General features: G+C 41.3%; 1 protein-coding gene across 1 annotated transcript; it reads right to left on the bottom strand.

The window, feature by feature from the left end:
- Nucleotides 1-15,226: 15,226 nt before the first annotated feature.
- Nucleotides 15,227-16,814, bottom strand: LOC128718296 (uncharacterized). Its single transcript, XM_053811933.1, has 3 exons — nucleotides 16,685-16,814; nucleotides 16,510-16,590; nucleotides 15,227-16,419 (listed from the first exon to the last, which is right to left on the bottom strand). The coding sequence occupies exons 1-3, from the start codon at nucleotides 16,812-16,814 to the stop codon at nucleotides 15,227-15,229; spliced, it is 1,404 nt and encodes a 467-aa protein (XP_053667908.1).
- Between the last annotated feature and the right edge of the window lie 4,638 nt (nucleotides 16,815-21,452).

Below are 21,452 nucleotides of genomic sequence, written 5' to 3' on the forward strand. Positions count from 1 at the left end.
TTTCTGCGTATTGTATAGTATTTACGCGTTCTGCGTATTGATTGACATTTATTATTGCATGAATGATTATCCTCATTATTATCGCATGAATGATTCGATTATTTGCTGTTCATATCATTCTTGGTGGATAATTCGTGTTTTTGCTCTCCAGAAGTATACAGTTTTATGGACAGTATTTGTTACACAACTGCATCATGTGCCGAATTACTTTACGAAACTGGATAAACAATAGGTAACAGGCACAGGTACCTTTGAAAAAAAAAACTGTTCGTTATCGCTGTATTGTACGGTAGGGATTTGCGGTTGTTGTGAAGAATACATATTTATTTAAATGAATGCATCAATGCAATGAAATAATTTACAAGTCTGATTATTAAAATAATCTTTTTTAAGTTGTTTTCGTTTAAAAAAATTGTTTACCTTTTTCGCACACAGGAAACATGGCCTAACCTGGCTCAGACCAGCTAGCAAAATTCTTTGTTTTGACATTTGTCGAGTTTGGGTTTTGGGTACTTGGGTACTTTCATTGAGAAACCAATCTAATCCTTCTTTCCTAGGCTTAACTTGGCTTGCCATTTGTATGGTGAGCTGTAAGCGGATAAGCCTGAAAACGTCAAAACGCATACAAAAAACTGGCTTAAAGCGCGATCTACTCCATTATTTGGAAGAGGGTGGGATACATTGTTTTTTTAAGATGCCACCATAGTAATGGATCTTCTTGACGATCTAAGAATGGTTCTGCTAAGTAACTATCAAATTCAATACTGTTACTAGATCTTTTACTAAGCGAAACACATCTAGTTTCTTTTCTATTGCTATCAAATTCTGACCAAAAACTGTCACAATTTTCCTGTTCTACTTGCATTTCTTGCTGTGGTCTGCTATTTGTATCGTTAATTTCTGTAATTTTTTTCATTTCTGAAGCTATGCGATCATGACATTTTTTAAATTCATCGTCATTGTCAAAGCCATCTTTTTTGAATCGCGGATCTAATATGGTGGCCTGTGCTATAGTATTGTTGTTTAGATAATTGAACCTATCTAGAACACCATCATGCAAATTAGCTTTTTAGTTTTTTCTGACAGATGAAACGTTTGATGAAATGAGAGCAATTTTTGAATAATCAACATAACAATAACTTTTGTTTTTGTAACGATCCAATCCCTAGCTGTTAAATTGTAATCAACACCTAATAATGCTAATGAAGTAATGATAGGGTCTTTGTTGAAGTGAAATCTTTCAAGCATATAGACTGTAGAGTTTCATTTGGTAGGAACATCTAATTTCAATTTTAAAATATCATATTTCAAATTGGCTTGGGATTCTCTTAATTTGGTAGACGCTGTTGCTCTTTTTTTTAAATATACAACAGTTTGTTTTACAACATCTACAGTGCTCCTTATATTTTTTTTATCGCATTTTGTACTACTAAGTTCAAACAATGAGCAAAGCAAGGAAGATTTTCTTTTTTTTAATAAAGATACTGCCAACTTCATGTTAGATGCATTATCCGTTATGATATTAAACACCTTGTCCTGATATGTTGTACTTGTCCATTACAGACTCCAGCCAATTAACGATGTTTCGCGATGTGTGGTTAACTTCGAATGGTCCACATTCTAATAAAAACGACTTTAATTTGCAATCCGATTCCTGTATGAAATGGGCTGTAGCAGCCAAATAGCTCTGATTATTGATATTAGTCCAGCCCTCGGTTGTTAAACACACAGTTTTTGCATCAGCAAGACTTTTCATTACATTTGCCATCACCTCTTCATACTCCGTATTTAACATGGTACCACTTAATGTAGCCCGTGAAGGGAGCGCGTAATTTGGACAAAGAGTCTTAAACAAATCCCGAATATCGGATTCTTCCACTAATCTAAATGGTAACGAATGATTGCAAAATATGTGAAGCAGCTTCTTATCAACAATTTTTTTGTTTCTCGGATGATGTTGTTCCTGCTGAATGTTCAACTACTTCAGCTGTCCGTTAAATTAACATCTTTGGACGTTTTTTTTTCATGTGACGCTTTAAGTTGTAAGTTGTTCTCCCTTTAATCGCAATCACATTTCGACACAAACGACATCTTTGCTCTTTAGGGTCGTTTTCTTCTTCGAAGAAGTACCATATATCGGCTGTTCTTCTATTAGCCATAACTTTGGTACACGCTTTGGTTTGATATCTGATTTGTAAGTGAAAAATACATTTTTTAGTATTATTTCACATAGTACTATACTACACTATTACTTGCGTCAAGCAGAAACCACAAAACAACTGTGTTAAAAATAGTCTACAATCAACTAGCGTTTGACCACACGTTATTGAAAGACCGTCAAAATTAAAGACCGTTACGAGACGAATTCACGTAGAGGAATGATTTTCATGAATGGTTGAAGCTTAAATTAACGGACACCAAAAGTACAGTGAGTATTGTTTAATATGGGACACTTGAAATTCTAATTGACAAATAATATATATACAAATCAGTATTGAACATAACATTTAAAGATTGTAGTTAATAAATATATATAGTAATAAGGACATACCATCGTCCAGACAAACATTTATGGAAATATGTGTCTCTCAAATTAAAGTAAACTGCTGAAGGTCTCTATATTTTAATTGTTCCAAATTAGATGAGTAGCACTGTACGCACTGATTTGTGACAAACCACTCAGCATACTTTTGGTGGTAGTCCACATGGATATGATGAGAATGTATTGGACAAAATATGAATTGAGTAACGGTACACAGGTAAAAAAATATTGGTACAGTTTAGTCCACATGCGCACGTATATCGTCGTCAGTTTAGATTTAGTTAACGCTTCAAAGACAACGTGTTTCACTAAACTCCGAGCGTACGGAGCGCGAGAAAAACGGAGAGTACGGAGCTACATGCATATAATAAAAGAGCTACTTCAGAGGCCTCACTTCACCGTCAGCTCACATTTAGCTAACGTACACTACAAACACAACGTGTTTCATAGTATTCCGTGCGTACAACGTGCGAAAAAAAAAAACGGAGAATGCGGAGCTACATGCAGAAAATAAAAGAGCTACCTCAGAGGCCTCACTACATTGAGGCGAGGCCTCAATGTAGCTCCCGAACTCAGTACACAACACTAGTCATAACCATAGACGGTTATACCCTCAGTTTCTGATTGAGCTGCCCTACAATATTTCATTATGGTGTTTTCCTTCAATAAAAATCACTCGTTCCTGGGTCCTTTCCTTAAGCTGAATTCGGGAGTGATGTGTAACGAAATGTTATGCCCTGGTGTAGTTATCGTTGGGTAGCTGCTGGTTTCGTTGTTTACTGTGGCTATATTTGCATGATGTAGTTCACACACTCTGTTAACAATTTGTTCCAAAAATTTGCTCCCACCTCTCATCAGACGCTTCAGGTGTTGTAGTTCGTTTTCGAAAGGATATGTGGAGGTTTCTTCTAATGGTCCAACTCTGGTGACGTCCTCGTAAACATGTTGAATATTGTGAACATTGCTTGAAACACTGCTTTCTCCATAAATAGTGGGAAAATCCTTGACGAACTGATCCAGCATTTGTTTTGCAAGCTCCCATTCGCTTTCATATACGCAAGATGATAAGAATGTCGCTGCACAAAATAACAGCATAAAGTGCTTGTATGCTGCTTCATGGAGTGCTTCCTTTAGGACGACCACGCTTGCGTGATGTAAGAATGTTCTAAACTCGGTGCCTTTCCAGAATTTAATGTATTGTAGGCTTCGCAGATTTCGATAAATTTCTGAAGGTAGCTGGATTTGTAACAAAAACTTTGATATGATATAACATTGGTTTGGAGTCCACTTGGTGTAATAAGGTCCTTTCATAAACGTGCCTTTTATCCATCCTTTCAACAGTTTTCTCATTATACCAAGATCTATCAGATCATGTCGAAATACAAAACATCTGTTAACGGTGTTGGTTTTAAGCTGTGGAGTGGGTATTCGTGTGCTCGAAATTTGGCATCGGTTCGCTTTTCCAGCCCAACTCCTGTAAAATACATCCGTTTTTTAGCGTTGTCGTTAACACCAATGTCTGCATTTTAGGCATCCATGATATCCGTTGTAGGAAACAACCCCTGAAAGTACATAAATAATATTGTATGTGTACAATATGTAAGAATAATGAAAATCTTCCTTTGATTATAAATGTGTCTTTTTTTTTATTTATTTACCTTTAATTAAAGCTCGAGCAGGTGAATCTGCTATAATAGCTCGTAGTTTGACTTCATGTTTTACACCATGTAAAATAACGCCGTTGCTTTTTGAAGGTCGTTGATCTCTGTAACAAATTGTCTTAAATATTCCTCGACGTTTGCAAACTTTGTAGAGCCACAAAATATAGCTACGACGAATACAGGAACTTGGGGCATTTCAACCAGTCTTATTAAAATAGGTCAAAACTGAGTAGGTCCGCTTCTATGTAGTGGCAATCCATCCATGGAAACATCGATCCAAAGCGTCTGTAAACCTGGATTCACATCGCTGTGACATAGTAAACATAACAAAAAAATATTAGACTTTGACTTGCAAAATATGCTTCATAATTTACCTTACCAGTAGTACAGTTGAAGACACTGTTGGATGCCTTGGTATCACATTCTACCTCCTCCGATTGTAACCAGAGATGATCCCGTTTGATGTGGTGTTCTCAGTAGAGTTCGATAGTCCTTTGGCAAACGAGATTGTACAACTTTTTTTGTTTTTAAAATCTTTAGCAGACTATTCATCGCAGCATGCGTAACATTTGAATTAAGAGCCCAAATTCGCAATTCTTCTTTGAAAGGATGTTGTTTCTATCGTTTCCTCGTTTGTTGACTCCTGATCGCGTGATATATCTAGTTCTTCATTCGATGATAGATTGTCTTCGTTATCTAAGCCAGTTGCTGGAACAAGCGACGATGTACGTAAATCAGCACCTGAGAAATTTTGAAGAAAATTTGAAGAGGAGAAAGTAAAATATATTAACAATTATCGATTTACATGAAAATAATTCCTACACAAAAACAAAAAATACTTACCATCAACAGTTAAAACGGAAACACTTGAAACAGTTTGTTGTGCTTTCTAATTCTATCTGTTCTATTATGTCATTAGCTTTTGACATGTTCAACAAACGCACATCTATAAACTTTGTGTACGCATCTACTATTATCAATAGCGTTCTGGATTCAAAATAAAACAAATCTAAATGAATCCTTTCTAACGGACTTCCACATGGAGGCCATTTCGTTTCTACTAACTCCTTGCTCACTGGTTGACATGCTTGACAAATATAACATTCTGTTACATAATCTGTTATTTCTTTATCCATTCCTATCTACCAAACAAACTTCCTAGCGTTAATTTTCATCTTTATGATTCCATCATGATTTGCGCGAAATTTGTTGAGAATATATTTTTTCAACACTTGTGGAATTACTATTCTATCATCGAAAAACAAAATTTCGTCTTTTATTCCTAGACGATTTTTGACCTTGTTGTATACGTTCAACTGTGAATCCGAATTAATTCTCCATCCATTTTTTACTAACTCGTAAACCTTCAGGTTTTCCTAATCTAGTAACTGATATTTTTTATAACCTCTATATCTATTTGAGAGTTTTCCTGAAGCACATTTACTCCAAATGCACGTTTTCTAGTCCATTTTCTTCAGGTAGCGGTAACCTCGACATAGCATCTACATTTGACATTGACCTACCAGCTTTATGCCGAATTGAATAATTATAATTTGACAAAAATAACGACCAACGTCTTAACCTGGCAGATGTAATTGCTGAATCGACGGATTGAATATTTCTTTAACATATTTTCAACGTCTATGCACTTGTGCGTAATTCATCTGTGCTACAGATAACGTGGATGATGCAAATCCTATTGGCTTTTCCTCAAAATCAATTATATGGCATAAAATCGCTCCTACTCCATATGGACTAGCATCCACTTGCAAAACTAACGGTTTGCTTTCATTATATGGCACTAACACTTGATGATCTACTAGCTGATTTTTCGATTTATCGAATATGTTTTGACACCGCTTTGTCCACTCGAATTTTGTTTGCTTCCTCAAAAGATTATACAAAGGGTGCAATAAATTTGCTAAATTCGGGATGAAACGATGGTAATAATTTACCAACCCTAGATAAGCTTGAAGCTGTGTTACATTCTTCGGAACGGGTACGTTAGCAATCGCCTTCACTTTACTTTCGTTAGGATGAATACCCTCGTCGGATATGGTATATCCTAAATAATCTATACTTTTTTTAAACAAGACCGACTTAAATACATTGATTTTCACATTGTGCTTGTTCAAGTTGCTCAATATCTGGTACCTTCGCATTTTACATTGTTCCAAATTGCTTCCTCCTACCAAAATATCATCAATATACGCGATTCCTTCTGTGTCCTGTAGTATTTGATCTATAATCGCTTGAAAAATTGCGGGCGCTGAATGTATTCCAAACTGCATAGGGTATATTGAAATAATCCTTTATGGGTGTTAATCGTACATATTTCTCTCGACGTTTCTGATAGTGGTACTTGCAGGTAACCACCCGACAAATCTATTTTGCAAAAAAAACCTTCCATTCTGCTATTCTTGCAAAGATGTCGTCCACCTTTGGCAACGGATAATGTTCCACCGATAATTGCCTATTCAATACCACTTTACCGTCTAATCACAAACGTATGCTTCTATCTTGTTTCTTCACTGCTACAATTGGACTTGCCCATTTTGAAAATCGCGTAGGCTTGCAACACACCTGCATAGAAAATGGCACTGGATACGCCTTATGAAACCCAGGGCCGCAATCTGCTTTCAATACTAAGTCCGCCTCGAACCCTTCTACCGTTTCGTGTTCTTCCGCTTTCATTATCTTTGGAAATTTTTCAGATATTTCCTTCTCCAGATCCGGTTCTGTACTGCTGATCTCAAACGCTTTTCTCCAATTCGGAAATAGATGATCCAACCAATCTCTTCCTAATAAGGGATTTACTTCCTTTTCCGTAGGAATAACTACTAACTCTAACTTTTCCGCGTATACCGCTTTTGCCAATTTTACATTCACTTCAATTCTGCCTATCGAACTTAAAGATTGACCTGACGCCGATATAAATGACATAGTAGTCGGTATTAACTTTGCTTGACCTTTTACCTGGAATTTTTTGACCTCGCGCAAATTCCAGGTTCTCCTTCTTTAGCAGCCGCCTTCGGAGCTCCTGATCACGCACACCAGCTAAAAATTGATCTCGTCCGATAGGAAATCTCCGTAATTATACGTCTGTGCAGCCGCCTTCAGCTCGATGATATAATCTGCCATCGATTGTTCCGATGTCTGCTTACACTTCCTCAGTTGATAACGCTCTGATACGACGTTCCCATTGGGTTATAGTGCTTCTCCAATATACGCTCTAAATCCGCATACGGTTTGTCTCGTGGATCATCCGGTGCACATAGCTTGATGGCCACAGAATACAATGACGCTCCCGCCATCGTTACCAATATTGGTACCTTTTTCCCACCGGAATATCATTTGCTGTGAAATACATTTCCAGCCGATGCACATACTCCTTAAAGCTTTCGCCCAATACATAGGGCTCTATATTTCCGATTTGACTCATCTTTACTATTTCTGGAAATATTTTTGCCTTTTTATCCTCGTCACCACTATTGTGTGTTTCCGTCATCCGATCTTTATTGTAGCACAAGCGGTACTGAAGCGTCGCTTAATGTTACAACTTTAGTTGTATACTTAACTTATCACTAATAAAGACTTACTATAATTACCTAAATGCTATAGTTACCTATACTACAGCGTTAAAATTGTTGCTACGATGCTAGCGCCCAAACTGGTATTCCCTAATATAGCTAATCAGACTACCCTTATGCGTGCCTTTATTTCTTAAAAGCTGTTTCAACCATCGCCATGCTCCCTCGATTTCCTGTGTCCTAGCATCCCTATCTAACGAATTAACAAAATTTTGTGAGTGGTTTACTGTTTTATGTATATACCCATAATCTTCTATACCGTTGTACGCTCTCCAACAGTCCGTAACGACGATAGATCCTGGATAAACGTTATTTAAAATTAGTCCGTGCAGTGTCTCTCTATCTCGCTTTTCTACAATTTCGATAAAAATTTCTTTCGTTTCCCTACAAATTCCGCCTACCACCCAAACCTTATTGTTTTCGGAAACTCTACCCCTATTATATTTACGCTTAGTAACAACAGACTCACCTATTTCGACCGTGAGTCCGTCGCCACCAATTGCTGCTAGCCTATCTTCTACATATATCCTACACTTTTCCCTAACTATACTATTCCACTTGCAAACCGATGTTTCGCATACATTTGCGTCCTTGCTTTTATTAACGTTCATTGAATCGCGAGCCCACTCAAAAATGAAACGCACTAATTGCGTAAGGGTCAGTTTAGAGTTCGCGAAAACACTGCCCTTGCGTATTGAGCTCTCCGAACGAACGCAATCACCGTTCACACACTTCCACTTCTGTAAATCGCGCCGCAACGTATTCACTTTGCTCATCGATGAGCCGCACGATTCACAGTTCTGCGCGGAACGCAAAAGCCCTGCGTCTTCCAGCAGGGCGATAAGTTTACGCATATCCTGCGTTAAACTTATCAACTCGTCAAACATTAACAACTTAAGAGTGTATAACGTTGAATAATTCGCTAATTTCGTTTTGCTTCTCTTTCCGTACTCTTTTTTGTGTTTTGCGTTGGATGTTAAAATACTCATAAGACGAGTCAGTCATTCGTAATAAAATAACACATTAAAATTTATTACAAAACATATTACACTATCACAGGACGTCAGGACGTAACATGACACTTCTTACCTCTTCGGTGGCTCGGACCGGCAACGGGGGAGGCCGGAGCTGTTGGTGCTGGTGGTGCTGGTGCTGGTGGTGATGGTGCTGGTGGTGATGGCAATGGTGCTGGTGGTGATGGTATTGGTGCTGGTGGTGATGGTGCTGGTGGTGAAGTAGGAGCTGAGGGAACTGAAGAAAACCGTATTAGAACTGGATCAACGCGTGGAAAGGTGTTTTGCGTTAGCAAGCATCAAATATCGTACCTAATTCGATGGACCGCTCGTCTAATGTCACCTCCATAAATAGCACCGGAGATGCTGAGAAAGCAGAAAAAAGCGAATTACATAAATGCGTTTAATCATACATTCGCAAATATTGTTATACTACTCTTACCACGTTCCAAGTTCAGTCCCGGCATTTGCAACGGGTACAGCCGAATGTCCTGCAGGACCGTGACCCGATTGCCGCTGGGCACAGGGGCTCCGACGGTTCTTTGCTGCGGCTCCGCAACTATAGAGAGTCCAGGTACTGTGTAGAAGAACCGCAAGTATAAAGCACAATGTGTTCTTAATCACCGCACTTCACTGTACTTACCTTGCGCTAGCAGCGCCACAGCAGACTCCGGCAACTGCGGATCGTACTTGTTGTTGTTCATTGCTTCGAATTTGTTTTGACGATCTGCAATATAAAACACAACGCTTGTACACAGGCCTACAAAATTTCAAAACAAAACACCACGAGACGCCGTTTGCTCTATTTATGATGCTTCACCATATCACACAACGCCCCCACACATGCTACGCTATCACCGGCCGGTGTCTCGATCGACGCGCTGCGTGTACAACAAAACGTACCCAAGGAAGCAATTTCGAGCATTCCCCATACAAAAGTTGCTTGCACCCACACGGCACGGAAACCGCTCACTGCAGTAGCCTCATTCCGCAGACCGCCCCACCGCTCTTCTCCAACACATTACGAGCTCCCGTGCATCGGGTATGTGTGTGAGGATGTCTCAAGCTCTCGAAATTGCGATCGGATTGCATTTATTTTTCGATAGCCTGTGCACAGTTGTGTGTCCTGCTCGCACGTACTTTCTGTCTCTGTAACACAACCGTGTCGATCAGCTGAGCGTCTGATGAAAGCGCGCGGCATTTAAACCAATTCAGGTACGGGATTCGATGTTAAACTAAATTATATTCATTATTCTGTAAATTAATCGAAGGCAAACGATGACGCGCCGTGATTAGCCAAACGCTAGCGATTATACATATTCTAAGGATGCATGCCAAGTTTTATTCGCTGTTTTTTACTCCTCTGCTATCCGCTACAATGTCCGACGATCTGAATCGCGAACGCCACACCGGTTGATTTTATCACCGGTCCGCTTAGTTCCAGAAGATGTACGTGACCGGAGAAGATGGCCAGCGAGCCTACCCTAACCGAATTGTTAAGTTCAAACATTGTGTGTGTATGTTGGTTAAAAATACGGATCTGTATTTAGTTCCTATCAAGGCAAGGCGGTGCTTGAATCGTCTGGATCTCCTGGATCGCCAGGATCGCCTGGATCGGTGGATCCGACACAACCGCTGTCTGGAAGATGCTGTTCGAATATCGTCATATCTTGACAATTGCGATAGCTCTTCGGACAGCAGCGGCATCGAAGGGGACACCGACTGATCTTTTGCCAATATGACGATCGTCGATGGTATCCGCTACTGGATGTTAATAACGCCCATCCGATCCATCAATGTGGTTTTGCAGCTCTTTAAGAAGGCAGACATGACACTGCCATCCCGAGTGTGCCAGAGTACCAACACTTTATGTTGCTGTCTTGTGGCATGACATTGCTGTCTACTAATGCGCACAAAGCAAAGTGGCCACTTGCAGCTCAAATGTGGAACCAATTCGTGAAGGATTACGAAGCGGCGTCTCCAACGTTTAAAATTTTTGCTTCGCAGTGGTTGGAAAAGTCTACGTCAAACCATACATCGGATTTCAGAGATGGAAAACTTCGGCATGCCAAAGCCGCCGGAGCAGACCATCACCTATCCCTCCATGAAATGCAAGTTTGTCACCAATGTACACGTTAGTCCACGGTTCACTTGGCAGACCACCGGTGGGAAAGCAAGGTTTCTGACCACGGACAGCAGTATCGGCAAGCTGTAGTCTGCCACGATGGTCACGGATGTTGATGTAGAGATACTGATCGTGAGAGGACAGTAACTGGACCGCAAAATGCTAGCATTCGACTATTGCCGTTCGACGTGCTGCCGTTTGCCACATACCTGTACGGATTCAACCATCTCTGTTTAGAATGTTATGTATATGTGGTGATAAAAGACCATCGCAAAAATTGTGATACGTTACACAGGATGTAATAAAAATACAAACCATTTGTTTTTGTAGTTCGTGTAGCCGTATGTGGTCACTTGTTTGTGTTACATTACAAATTAAATGATCCCCTTCCTTCTATACCCTGCGTCTATTTAAGTTTGCAGCCTCGGCTTATCGTTTATATAATAGAGCGCGTTATGATTCATATTTACGTAGAATTCAGTTGCGTTTCCACTCTCTTCCCCGTTCCTTCTGGCAGTTCATTAAATCTCGTAGAAACTGTAATGCTTTGCCCAAAGTAATGCGTCTCAATTCACTTACTGCTTCTTGCCCAGCTGACATCTGTGAGCTGTTTGCTGACCACTTTTCTAGTATGTTTGAGGATCCGATCAGTGATTCAATTCGTATTACACGTGCTTTGGATTATACACCTAGTAATTTAATTTGCCTTTCCTTGCGCGATGTAAGTATGGAGATGGTTGACGATGCGTTGTCCAAACTTAAATCATCTTTTACCCCGGGTCCTGATGGCATACCTGCTTCAGTGTTAATCAATTGTCGTAAAACCCTCTCTCCTTACCTTGCTGAAATCTTTAATCTTTATTTATCGACTGGAGTATTTCCTGCTATCTGGAAAACCTGCTGGCTTTTTGCCGATCTTCAAAAAAGGCACCCGTAATTTAATTTCTAATTATCGCGGAATTACTCAAACATGCGCTTCGGGAAAACTATTTGAGCTCTCTATTTATCCAGTTCTTCACTTTTGCTGTAGCTCTGCTATCAGCTTAAAGCAACACGGATTTATGCCTGGTCGTTCAACTACAACTTGTCTTTTATCTTTTGTCTCCACAGTGTTTCGCAATTTCACTAATTTTCGCGCAGCCTTTGATAGTATTTCCCACGATCTCCTACTGGCAAAATTACTCAAACTAGGTTTTAGCAGATCGATTGTTGGTTGGCTATCCTCATATTTAAAAAGGCCGCTCATGTAGAGTGAAGCTTGGTCCCAGCATGTCCAGAAGTGGTCGGGTGTGCCCCAAGGTAGTGTGCTAAGTCCTTTGTTGTTTTGCTTGTTTATCAATGACGTCTGTAGTGTCTTACCTCCTAATGGTCATCTCCTGTATGCTGATGACATTAAGATCTTTCTTCCTATTTCTACTTCTGCTGACTGTGGCATTCTTCAATGCCTTCTCGACTCGTTTGCTGTTTGGTGTTCGTCCAATTTTCTCCGTCTCTGTACCGATAAATGTTCTATAATCTCCTATTCCCATTCTAACTGATGTCTTGTGTAGAGCAAATAGGACATTAGGCTTCATAATGCGTGCTACTTCTGATTTTAGAGATCCTTTCTGCCTGCGGACGTTATAATGCAGTCTGGTTCGCTCTATTCTGGAATATGCTAGCGCGGTTTGGAGTCCTTGTAACATTGAAGGTTGTTCTAGAATCGAGAGCGTACAGCATTGTTTTTCGAGGATGGTATTTCGACGCATTTACAGAACTCAATCCATACGCGCATATGATATGCGTTGTCGGCTTTTAGGCATTGAATCATAAGGTCAAAGACGTAATTTAGCGCATGCTTGTGTTGTGGGTGGATTGCTATTCGGCTCTATGGATGCTCCTGATCTTCTTTCTTCTATTTGTTTCTATGTTCCCCGCCGTGCTCTCCGTCGTCGTGACCCGTTGGCTGCGGAAACCCGTCACACTTTGTATTGCTTTAATGATCATCTCCTTTCCACTTTCAGATGGTTTAATCATGTTCATGTTTAATCATTTTGACTTTAACTCTTCCTTAGCTACCTGTTCCTTTTTGTTGTTCTTTTTACCAGTTCCTATTGCTTCCGCTTTGAGCTTTTCGATAATCCTTGTCTGAATTTATTTGACTTGTTGTCATTAGTTTTAGTGTTGTATTAGGGTACATTGTTGCGCCATTAAAGGCAGAATACTGTTAATACAGATAAAGATAAACAACCGTTAGTATGTAGCAGGATGTGTTCTTAATCGCCGCACTAGACTGTACAAACTTTCCGACATAGGGGTAGATCATCCCAAAAGTTAGAAAGCTTAAGCTTTAAGCCTGTATCTGCCAAATAATCCAGGTACCGGGCTGTATCATTCTGTACAGATTCGTAAAGGACATAACATTTTGACATAAAGAATGACACAAGGGATCATTTTTGTGAAACTAAAATTTGAGAAAAATTGATTTAAGTTTTGTAATTTAATTTTAATTTCAATGCAATGAAATAATAAACAAGTCTGATTATTAAAATAATCTTTTTTAAGTTGTTTTCGTTAAAAAAAATTGTTTACCTTTTTCGCACACGGGAAACATGGCCTAACCTGGCCCAGACCAGCTAGCAAAATTCTTTGTTTTGACATTTGTCGAGTTTGGGTTTTGGGTACTTGGGTACTTTCATTGAGAAACCAATCTAATCCTTCTTTCCTAGGCTTCCCAAGTAGAAATTTCGAGCAGTTTTTGGGCTTTTTTCAATGGGACTCGACCGCGCGGCAGCTTGTCGGGGGGTCGGATTGCACGCAAGCAAAGGTAGCCGTGGTGGCAAATCAAACCTAAATCAAACCGGCATTTTTGTGACGTAGGCGAAAAAAAGGTTATGGTGTGGGGCATATATGTTTGTTGACAATCGTTCTAACGGCACCTTTTGTGAATTTCGGCGCTTGTTTTGCTCGTAGACCTTTTTTGGGATTTGAGAGAGATTTTGGATTGGAACATTTAACATTTGAGAGAGAGAGAGAGGAGAAATTTAAATTGAAGGTTTGTATGTGAAAATTTATTTACTTACCATGATGTTTAATCAGGTCCTCCCGGTCGCTGGTTCTCTGCCCATCTGAGAAAGCTATTTTCCCGATGCATGGTGGTATCGTTAGTAGTGCAATTTAATGTAGCTGGATTTTATTTTGGTTGCAGAACAAATGGAGGCCAACAACAACCCAAATGATGTTCATCAGAAAACATCCGAAACAGATGCAAATATGCAAGTCGGATCGAACGTTTTTGTACTGCATGACAACACGGTGACCTCTCCCTATGTATCCCCGGCATTCCCATCTCCACCCGTACCACCACGGTCTTGTTCCTTATCCCTTCCAAGGATAGCATCATTGCAATCTGAACCTGACCGTCTCATAGTTTCTAAAATGACGACTGCTACTCCCAACCCATCTTCTGCACTGCAACCATCAATCGCACCAACACGAACCACTTCCTTATCCCTTCCAAGCATTGCACCATTACAAACTATAAAATTTCTTCCTTTAGTTCCGGAAAGGACTTCCTCTCTCAATTCATCCTCTGCACTACCACCTCCCACTGCACCAACACGAACCACTTCCTTGCATGGACTAAATCCAGGTCACGTGATCCCGACAAGTAGCGTGACACAATTAGATAGAATAGAAAAACTTACCTAGAACCTAGACTTACAGGACCATATAAAAAGGATAGACAATTCAGCCATGCTACAATCTTTAGAGGACAATCTGCAAAACAACAGTATTTTTATGTCAGAAACAATTTGCATTTTACTCAATATTTTAAAAGGCATTGACGATCAAAACGAAAGGCTTTCGATTACGTTAGATTTATTGTTTGATCGTGAGTTTTTTGCTAAGTGCAGTTGAACTGGAAAAGGTTATCCTGAACCAAAAATAGAGTTACAAAAGTTTGTTCATGTGTTATCTGTGTTCAAATTTGTAGGAAGACCGAATTTTATAAAAAAAGATATGCTCACAGACGACAACATAAAGGATTTCATGCTAAAGAAATTGTACCACGGAAAGGTCCGGTGTTCGGCTCAAGGGTTGCGAAATACCTACAAACGCAAAAAAGCGGAATAAAATGTGATATTTAGAATAACAGAATTAAGTTCTTTGATAAAAATACACATTCATATGTCGTTACGATTGTAGAAAATGTAATACGTTTGTAATGTTATGTAAAACTAAACGTGGTGACTTAATATAACTATGTCGTACTATTTATACAAAACTATGTCGTAGGAACTAAAACTGACTATTTATGCGGTAAACGTATGTAATAAAGGACTAAAATTCAATGTTTTTCCCATATCTAAAGTTATGCATGCTAGTTTACCTTTAATGTTGTCTAAATCTACCATAATTATTGAATCTGAAATATCTTCCGCATTAGCCATATAACAATAAATGATTTCCGAATTCGTTGGGTTCGTAAACGAAGGTTGTTTTGTTAACATAGGGTGTCCCTCTATACAAAATTTGCCGGATATTTCGCTTGCCTTGCTATATCTAACTATCTGATTATCATGCGTAAAAAACCAACCATTTCTATTTCCTTTTCTTAAAACGAAGTTGGCTTTAACAAAGAAGATAACCTCGTTATTTTTATTTTTTATAGACGGATAAATTGTCGTGTCTTTTATTCGCTTATCCGCTGCTTCTAATTCCCTTAGTTCCGTTACTCTACATACTACCTGGTTTAAAGATCTATGACCTGTCCGAACTAAATTTTTTATAAATTGGAGTTTGTTTTCAAACGGATATGATGATATTGAAGTAAGAGGTCCGAACCGCTGTACATCTGGAAGTATGTGAAGTAAATTATGGACATTACTGGTTAAATAATTGCTACTATAAATTTCACTAAATTCCGATACAAATTGATGTAATAATTGTCCTGCATATTCCCAATATTGTTCGAAAATGGCAGATGAAAGAAAAGTGACGGCTAAGAAAAAAAGTTTTAAATGATTATAGGCCCTATCCGAAATTCTGTTTTTTAATAAGGGAATGGCACAATGATGTAGAAATGAAGCGAGTTCTGACCCCTTCCAAAACTTTATGTAATATAATGCCCTTGCTTTACGGTGAATTTCTGACGGATATTGTACGCCAACTAATAGTTTAGATATAGCTCTCTCCTCACGGGGCAACCACTTTTGAAAAGGGCTCATAGTTCCAAAAATATATGCCTTCAATAAAGTTTTTGTTAAACCTAAATATAATATATGTAAACTATCTGCTACTATTATGTCCTTAATAATATCTAACTCATCTACATCTAACAAAGGGGTGTAACACGTCTGGTGTTGTGTATATTCTCCTCTACGAAACTCCTCGTCGGTCCTATCCTCCGCAGTTCCAACAAAGACTGTTTTTTTCTTTGCATGAATGTAAGTGCCAATAATTTTACACTTTATACATCCATGAATGCTATTGAAAGACTTGACTCCTAAAAGACAAAACAAATTTGCTTGTAAAAAAAATGTGATTTGTGTCAATCAATACGCATATGGTAAACTTTATATTATCATTTTCTTACCTTTGATGAACGCACGAGCCGGTGTATCAGCTATAAACGTTCTTAAACGGATGTCCAACAATGTGTCGTTGATTAGTATTCCTTAAAAGTTATGTTAAAAATGATACATCAATTAGATACTTAAATAACTTTATATAAACATACAAGACATGGCGATCTTCATGAATACACTTACCTTGTACAAGTATATGATTAATTTCCGTTACCAATGGGCGGAGGAATCCTTCAACGTTGTTAGGTTTTGCCATTCCACAATATATTCCCAGAATCATTATTGGAATTTCCGGTATGTTCCTCACCTGCATTAAAATGGGCCAGAGTTGTGTTGGTCCACTTCTATGCAGCGGAAGACCATCTATCGAAATATTTATCTCAAGAGTTATGTCTTGTGGCTTCGCAGAACTAGAAAGATAAAGTTTTGTAAATTAGGCACATGATTACTTTACACATTTAACATACATACCGAAAATAATGCTTAAGCTAATTTTGTATACCTTGATACCAAAGCTGTTCGCCTCCAACAGACGCTATCTGCTTTTGCGTACGTATTGAGTTTACGTATTGAGTTAGCAGTGTTACCCTACAACAGTTGCGCTGTTGTAGGGTTCTAAGATTAGGAGGATGGTGGGACAGTGCCCACCATCATTATAACCACGGTTGCGATGGCGACGAAGCAGGAAAAAAGGCATAAATAGGGCCGAAGGACGCGCCTTCGACCTCTTTGACCGCAAACCATCGGGAAATGCACTAATTTTGTGATTTTTTTTATAATATAACACTTTAAATCTACATTATTGTTTCCCTTTGGTGCTAAAACCATCCGCAACATTTCACAAAATTAAATCACTTCACTTGTTCGGTACATTCAAAAACGTATTTAAATCGTCGAAAACGTAGTACGTGTAAAGATCGCGATCGAACGGTACGCGCGCGCATGTAAATCTCGCCATCGGGAGTAGTGTAATTCGCGAAGTGAAGTAAAGTTAAGTTGTGATGGACAGAGCATTGGACACTAGCTGCCAGGAAGTCGTAGAGCTGCCGGAGCAGCAGGCGACCACATCGGCAAACCCGTCGGGAAGGCGTGTGAGCGTCGTGGAGGAACCACCGAAGGACGGGGATGTGTCACCCGCCATTCTACCCCAGGACCTGGAGGTTAGGAGAAGGCGAATCGAGCTGCAGAAAAAGCAGCTCAAACTAGAAAACGCCCGAAAGGAGCTGGAGATCGAGCTGCGCGAAATCGAGCTCGAAGAGGAAATTTCGGACCGTAGCAGCCAGGTAAGCACGTATGTAGCTAAAACGGCAGCCTGGTTGCAGGAAACGAGCCGCGTCGGAACGACGCCGTTGAGTCGTCACCATGACGACGATATTAATAATGGCGGCTCGGGTCATCCACCGGTGACCCCAATTGCGACCGCGGGTGCGTGGGTAACACGCAGAGCTCCGGCACCGTTGCGGTACGATGGCGGGATGGTGGACGACGCCCGAGGTCATCAACCTTTGACCCCGGCAACAACCCGATGTCCACCGGAGTACGACACGACATGGGCAGCGGACCAAGCAGCGGCGCAAGAACGAGAGTACGCGCAGTGGAGGCGTGCGGTGGAAGACTCCATTAAAATGCACCGCGAAGGAAGGCTTGAACGGCAGTTCAAGCAGGAGAAAAATCCGGGGCCGAATTCGACAATGGCGCCGAATCCCGGGATGCAGGTTCGCGTGTCCCGTCTGACGCCAAGTCAAGAGGAAGCGCGGAGGTCAATCCCGAAGGATCTTCCAGTTTTCTCCGGAGACGTAGGGCAGTGGGGACTGTTCTACGCGACGTATCAGCGATCCACTGTTCTCTGTGGGTTTAGTGATGATGAGAACCTGATCCGCCTACAAAAGGCCCTACGGGGGCCAGCACTGGAGTCGGTCGACCACATCATGCTGCTACCGGATGGTCTGGCCAAAGTGATGGAGATTTTGTGCACTGAGTACGGTAGACCAGATCTCATAGTGGACGATCTGGTGGAAAAGGTGAGGAGGCTACCCCCCGTTCGGACCGAACGATTGGAGACGCTAGCCGCGTTTGGAAAAATGGTGCGGAAAATGTGCGCTACGATAGAGGTTTCGGGGCTGCAGGACTACGACTGCAACGTCACGTTACTAAGAGAACTGGTAACGAAGCTTCCCGCCGAGCGCAGGTTAGAGTGGGCTCGTTACAAGCTCAAACTGTCGCGGGAAACCATCAGGGAGTTCGACAAGTGGTTTTCAGTGTCACGATTCCTGCCGCACACTGGCCGATTGTGCACGGTTTATGGAAATGACGGTGCGGGAGAGGCGATCGCACATTCAAGGGCGCAAACTATGTGTCACGTGCTTGGGAACACATAGGGGCACTTGCTTCGTAAGGACTCGATGTGGTACCGACGGTTGTTCGGAAACGCATCACAAACTGTTACATTACACGGAACAAAAACCACTATCACGCAAGAACACACAAACTACTCATTCACTGAACTCTCACGTTGGTAATGACAATAACACACTTTTCCGCTATGTTCCCGTTGTAGTGCACGGAGAGAAGACTGCCATAACAACATTTGCATTCTTAGATGAAGGGTCTTCAGCAACATTTGTTGATCGCAGGCTGATTGACGAATTGGGAATCGAGGGCATGTTGAACCCTTTGTGTTTGAAGTGGACGGACGATACACAGCGCGACGAATCCGATTCGAGGGAAGTTCAGCTGCGGATTTCGGGTGTGCACCAAGGAGCAGTGGTGTTCGACATTCGGAAGGCGCACACCTTGCGTGATCTCTCGCTGCCGGCGCAGACGTTATCGATCGGGAAGCTGGTGGAGTTATATCCACATCTGAAGGGACTACCGATTGTTCCCTACACAAATGCAACACCACGTATCCTGATCGGCGTCAATGATATTCATCTGGGTAAGCCGCTGCGTTGCGTGGAAGGGAGTTTCAACGAGCCGATCGCCGCTAAGACGAGACTCGGGTGGACAGTGTCTGGTCCGTGCTACACACCTGCCTCCGTAAGTACTACGGCGTATCATAATTTCCATTTGTGTACCTGTAATGGGAAAAGCGATCAGAAGCTGAACATGGCGTTAAAGGAATACTTCTCTTTGGATTCGATTGGAGTAAGCGTTTCAAGTAAACTTGTTTCGAAGGAAGAAGAACGTGCGACCAAGTTGCTAAATACCGGAACGCGCCTGTTAGAAGACCGCTACGAAACATGTTTACTATGGAAGTATGATGATGTGCGCCTCCCATGCAGCCGCGAGATGGCTCTTAAACGTCACGCGTGCCTGAAAAGGAAATGTGACAAAAATCCGGAATTAGCGAGGGCGATCAAAAATAAGATGCACGAGTATGCAGAGAAAGGGTACATTCAGCGCGTTCCGGAAGAAGAAATTATGGAGAGGAAGGATAGGGACTGGTACTTGCCGATTTTCCCAGTTTACAACCCTAATAAACCCGGGAAGTTGCGTATGGTGTTTGACGCCGCTGCGCAAGTGCATGGGGTGAGCTTAAACACATTCCTGCTTACCGGTCCGGACCAACTAGTGGGGCTTGTACAGGTGCTGTACAAATTTCGAGAGAATCGAATTGCCATAACTGGAGACATACGAGAAATGTTTTTCCAGGTACGCATGAATCCCGTTGATCAACGAAGCCAGATGATTTTCTGGGACGATGGCAGCAAGCAGAATGGAGAACCTAGCGTATATGCCGTTTCCGTGATGACTTTCGGCGCTGCTTGCTCGCCTGCGGGCGCTCACTTCGTAAAGAATCTCAACGCGGATAGATTTGCTGAACGCTTTCCCCGAGCAGCGGAATGTATCAAGTACGAGCATTATGTAGACGACTTGTTGGCGAGTGTCGAAACTGTCGATGAGGCAGTTGCTTTGGCGGAGAACGTGAGGTTCGTGCATTCGAATGGCGGTTTCGAGATCCGGAATTGGTTGTCTAACGCGAAGGAAGTTGTGGACAAGCTATGGTGGGGAGCCAACAACAATATATGCATCGACATGAGCTCGAATCAAGACACCGAAAAAGTCTTAGGTATGTGGTGGAATACGGCTGATGATACATTTACCTTTCGTATAAATCCGCGTATCGACGAGAAGCTGTTGGCAGGTAGTAGATTACCATCAAGACGCGAAGTGCTAAGTACGCTTATGATGATCTACGATCCCTTGGGGCTTATTGGCCATTTCCTCATGTTCCTCAAGGTTCTCCTGCAGGATTTATGTAGATCCGGCATACACTGGGACAAAATAATCGAAGGTGAAGCTGCAAGGAAATGGTTAAGATGGGTTGGATTATTGCCGGAATTAGAGAAGCTGACAATCGGGAGGTGTTATCGAACCCTAACGTCAGCGAATAAATCAAACGTGCAACTACATGTTTTCACCGATGCGAGCCAGAGTGGGATGGCCGCGGTTGCTTACCTACGCTTCGAAGAGAATGGTGTTGTGGAGTGCGCCCTGATTGGATCTAAGACGCGGGTTGCTCCACTGAAGCTTCTGTCCATACCACGGCTGGAGCTTCAAGCAGCTGTAATAGGAGCACGTTTTGCGGACCATATCACCAAGACACATCGATTGAAGATCGACAGAAGGATGTTCTGGACGGATTCACGGAACGTTGTGAGCTGGATTAGGTCGGACCATAGGCGGTTTAGCACATTCGTCGCTTTCCGGGTGAGTGAATTGTTCGAAATAACAAACACTAATGAATGGCGATGGCTTTCCACTAAGGTCAACGTAGCAGATGACGGAACGAAATGGCAAGGAGATCCCGACCTGACCTCAGATGGTTTCGCGGGCCAGAGTTCCTGTGGGAGGCGGAGGAAAAGTGGCCAATTAATAACAACGATCCTGGTGAAACATCGGAGGAAATACGCAAGAGCGTATCACACCACGCTGTAGTCAACATTATAGT

Source organism: Anopheles marshallii, chromosome 2, assembly GCF_943734725.1.
Source record: "Anopheles marshallii chromosome 2, idAnoMarsDA_429_01, whole genome shotgun sequence".
NCBI lineage: Eukaryota > Metazoa > Arthropoda > Insecta > Diptera > Culicidae > Anopheles > Anopheles marshallii.

Excerpts from the sequence above, each read along its gene's own strand:
- LOC128718296 (XM_053811933.1), bottom strand. The coding sequence starts at position 16,814 with ATGCAGGTGAGGAACATACCGGAAATTCCAATAATGATTCTGGGAATA. Across the intron at positions 16,591-16,684 it reads TAATCATATACTTGTACAAG|GAATACTAATCAACGACACA; the intron begins GTAAGTGTATTC and ends ATAACTTTTAAG. Across the intron at positions 16,420-16,509 it reads GGCTCGTGCGTTCATCAAAG|GAGTCAAGTCTTTCAATAGC; the intron begins GTAAGAAAATGA and ends TTTGTCTTTTAG.